Source organism: Saccostrea cucullata, unplaced genomic scaffold (genome assembly GCF_032062105.1).
Source record: "Saccostrea cucullata isolate Sc308-1 unplaced genomic scaffold, CSIRO_AGI_Scuc_v1 ctg2927, whole genome shotgun sequence".
In the NCBI taxonomy this organism is placed as follows: Eukaryota; Metazoa; Mollusca; class Bivalvia; order Ostreida; family Ostreidae; genus Saccostrea; species Saccostrea cuccullata.
The window spans coordinates 29,427-32,537 of record NW_026925775.1 but is presented as its reverse complement, the minus strand read 5'-3'; the positions used below and the strand labels follow the sequence as shown (position 1 = coordinate 32,537).

At 33.2% G+C, this 3,111-nt stretch overlaps 1 protein-coding gene across 1 annotated transcript; it reads right to left on the bottom strand.

Moving 5' to 3' along the window:
* Positions 1 to 1,524: 1,524 nt before the first annotated feature.
* Positions 1,525 to 2,282, bottom strand: LOC134269794 (uncharacterized). The gene is made up of 2 exons (XM_062752002.1): positions 2,179 to 2,282; positions 1,525 to 2,029 (listed from the first exon to the last, which is right to left on the bottom strand). Exons 1-2 carry the CDS (start codon positions 2,280 to 2,282, stop codon positions 1,525 to 1,527), a joined length of 609 nt encoding a protein of 202 aa, XP_062607986.1.
* Between the last annotated feature and the right edge of the window lie 829 nt (positions 2,283 to 3,111).

The following is a 3,111-nucleotide window of genomic DNA, read 5'->3' as shown; positions in this document are numbered from 1 at the left end:
GGGATCAGGTGCCATAAGCATGGAGGAATGTTTATGCAAGTTAGTTTGTTTGTATGTTGTTTAATGTCTCTTTCGAGAATTTTTTCCTTATTTGGAGACATCACTTGCCGTTGGATATTAGTAGCTGCAAATTTTGTCCTATACTTGGCACTCGGAGTCATTGTGCCAGCACCTACTGCGACACGGGGCCTCGGTGTATATGGTCTCACCTGAAGGACCTGTCTCCACGTCCCACCTTTCAAGAAAGTTCTTTAAGTGAGTGTTACAAATTATTAATGTTTTTCTTAAAAAATGAAATACATATAAAATATTAATTACATCATGACGTCGACAACGTTGTGTTAAGTTGTAAAAAATGCTTCTAGTAGAATATTCTGATCTATAAATAACCAATTGATTTACTGAACCATGCAGTCATATCTCAGTCTGTTTAATTACAGTCCCAATTTTACAATGGACATCTGTACGCAATTTAAATCACTCAGCTTATGTTAAATACCACAAATACTAAATAGGAATTTTTATAGAATATATATAAAATCTCGTGTACATAATACCTTTATGCTTTGATTTTGTTCAAGTGTCTTAAATGCATTGATTAAACATTTATAAAAATTGTTGTTTGATTCAATGTTCTCAATTCTCATCCATCTTCCCAAGTCAAGAGTTTCTGATCCACTCCGCTCCACATAAACCCTTAACCGAATAGGCTAAGTTTGAAGGGGTTAGAAATGCGTTCTCTGATTGGCCTTATTTAAGTTTGCATGAACCAATCAAAATCATTGTTATATTTAAAATGTAACTAATTGTAAACAGAAAAACACGCCAGTTTTAGTCCAAAGGATAATGTCTTTATTATTAAATAGCCCAGTTAAAGGTTTATCTCAGCTTTTTAGTTGAGTTATATTGAGTTTATTACCGACTACCAATATTATCTCGAATTCTCTGTTGAATTCGTTTACTCCGATTGGCTATTGAACATTTTCGGAATCGCGTACACCTGACAACGTACTACGGATTGCGGACTTTACAGGTGAGGGAACATGTCAAAAGCGTAACTTAAAGAATATACTAAGAACTACATATTGCATTTCTTTTTAAAATTGATAATCGCAATTCTACTATATGTTCGATTAAGTTTATATAATTTTATTTTTATGAAACTTCTTGCAAACCTACAGTAGAGTATCTAAGTCTACTGAACAATATTTTTTAGATAAACATGCATGCTGCTAATTGTTTATCTAAATCCAAAAATATTATGTTTATTTTCGAAACTTCTCAATAACTTAACGTAAAATATGATTAACATGATAAATTTATGATTATGTCTTTCACAGAATTCTATTTTCAATTGATAATGAGTATGTAACCAATAAGTTATTTAACTCATTCATAATTGAAAATCGTAATTATTTAAATGAGAGACACTTGTGAGGTTTAATCAAGTTAAGGCGAACAAAGCTCTTTTACTTTTATTCTCATGTAATGACCCAGATAAAGGTTAAATATATTTTATTTTAATCAATCAGATTCTGTCTCATCTGAGTTAACTCCAAGGGCCTTGAGAAGTTTTGGGATTTTTGTGGTAATGCACTTATTGTAAGCTTCCTGATTTTCACGCATTACACTAAGAAGTGACCTTTTGGTAGCTTTGGTCTTGGTCTTTGTTGAAGAATTGGATGTTGGATGGTTGGAGGAAGAGCTAGATGGAAGAGATGCAGGGCGAGACATTGGAGTAGATGGTCGAGTTGAAGAACCAACAGAAGACACAGGCAAAGATCGGAAAGATGCTGAAGGACCAGGACTAGAGGGGACAGGTGCAGACGCAAATTGGGCATTCGCACTGGTTGATTTAGAAGTACAAGGTACATACTTTGATGGACCCGCAGACAGTGTCTCATCTTCGTCGGACGACAGCTCTCCTGTAATTTGTGATCTCGGATCCAGTGATCCCGCCTGTTTCCCTTGATAGCATGTAGGTCGTGCTAGCTTCATTTCGATACTTCTAACCTTTTTTAACTCATTCCTGAAAAAAATCTTAATATTATTCTGTTGCCTTTTATTTATTTCATTGTTTTTTTTTATTACTCAGTATTCACGCGTTTTTATTGAATAATGTTTCTCAGTTTTATATTTTAATTAACTATAAGGTACTGGTATATGCAAGTGTCTCACCTTATTGTAATATTTTCTATGTCGCCATCTGACATAGAAAGCAGTTTTGAAAGTTTTGCAGACAGCCTGTCTTTAATTTGTTTTACTGATGATGATTTGTACATATTTTGATTTCAGATGGGAGTTGGTGGATATTTTCAAGCATAGATTTACGAATTTGAATCCAGGCACACGGATGTACCTGGTAGCTCCTCAGCATTAGTATGATCTCCTGGTTGCAGAACTTTATAACACGTTTCCTTTTGACAAAAGCTTGATGTTCACAATATTCTGTAATACAAAAATATCAGTAAAAAAATGAAAAACTTTTATAATTTTTTAAAGTATATTAAGGTAGACAGTGAATATCACTTAAATATGGTGCGTATGCATGTGTGTGGGGTAGGAGGGGGGTTACACTAAGATCACTAGATATTTATTTACAGAAAAAACACGTATTAAAAAATGCACCCTCCTTTATTTAACCAGTTGGACTAAAATGAATAAAAAGAAGCATTTTAGAAAACGATTCGTATTAATCCAAAACTAATCAAGGAATCTCGTTTTTATCAAAGCGTTTTATTTCTGTGCGCGTGTTAGTGTACTATAAATATCTTGAATTAATTTCCATTCAATTTTATTATTTTTTTTTTAACATAATTGAGGAAATTTGGTACAGAAGTTGATATATGATAAGTGATTTTAACCCCACCCCCGAAATGTTTAATGCATAAGACCTTAGAGTTACGGGCCTTTTGATTCCCGATATCACATCGAAATGCGAAAGCCACGTCAGTGTGAGTATTTTTCTGTAGTACTAGTATGTGTAAATAATATTAACCAATGTTTACATACTTTGCACAAGTTTAAAGAGTTGATTTTCTTTTAAAACGCAAGAAACAAAACACACACACATATATAAATAAATAAATAAATACCCCCCCCTAAAAATAT

Coding starts and splice junctions, on each gene's coding strand:
- LOC134269794 (XM_062752002.1), bottom strand. CDS start 2,282: ATGTACAAATCATCATCAGTAAAACAAATTAAAGACAGGCTGTCTGCA. Junction 2,030..2,178: donor ATAGAAAATATTACAATAAG/GTGAGACACTTG, acceptor GATTTTTTTCAG/GAATGAGTTAAAAAAGGTTA.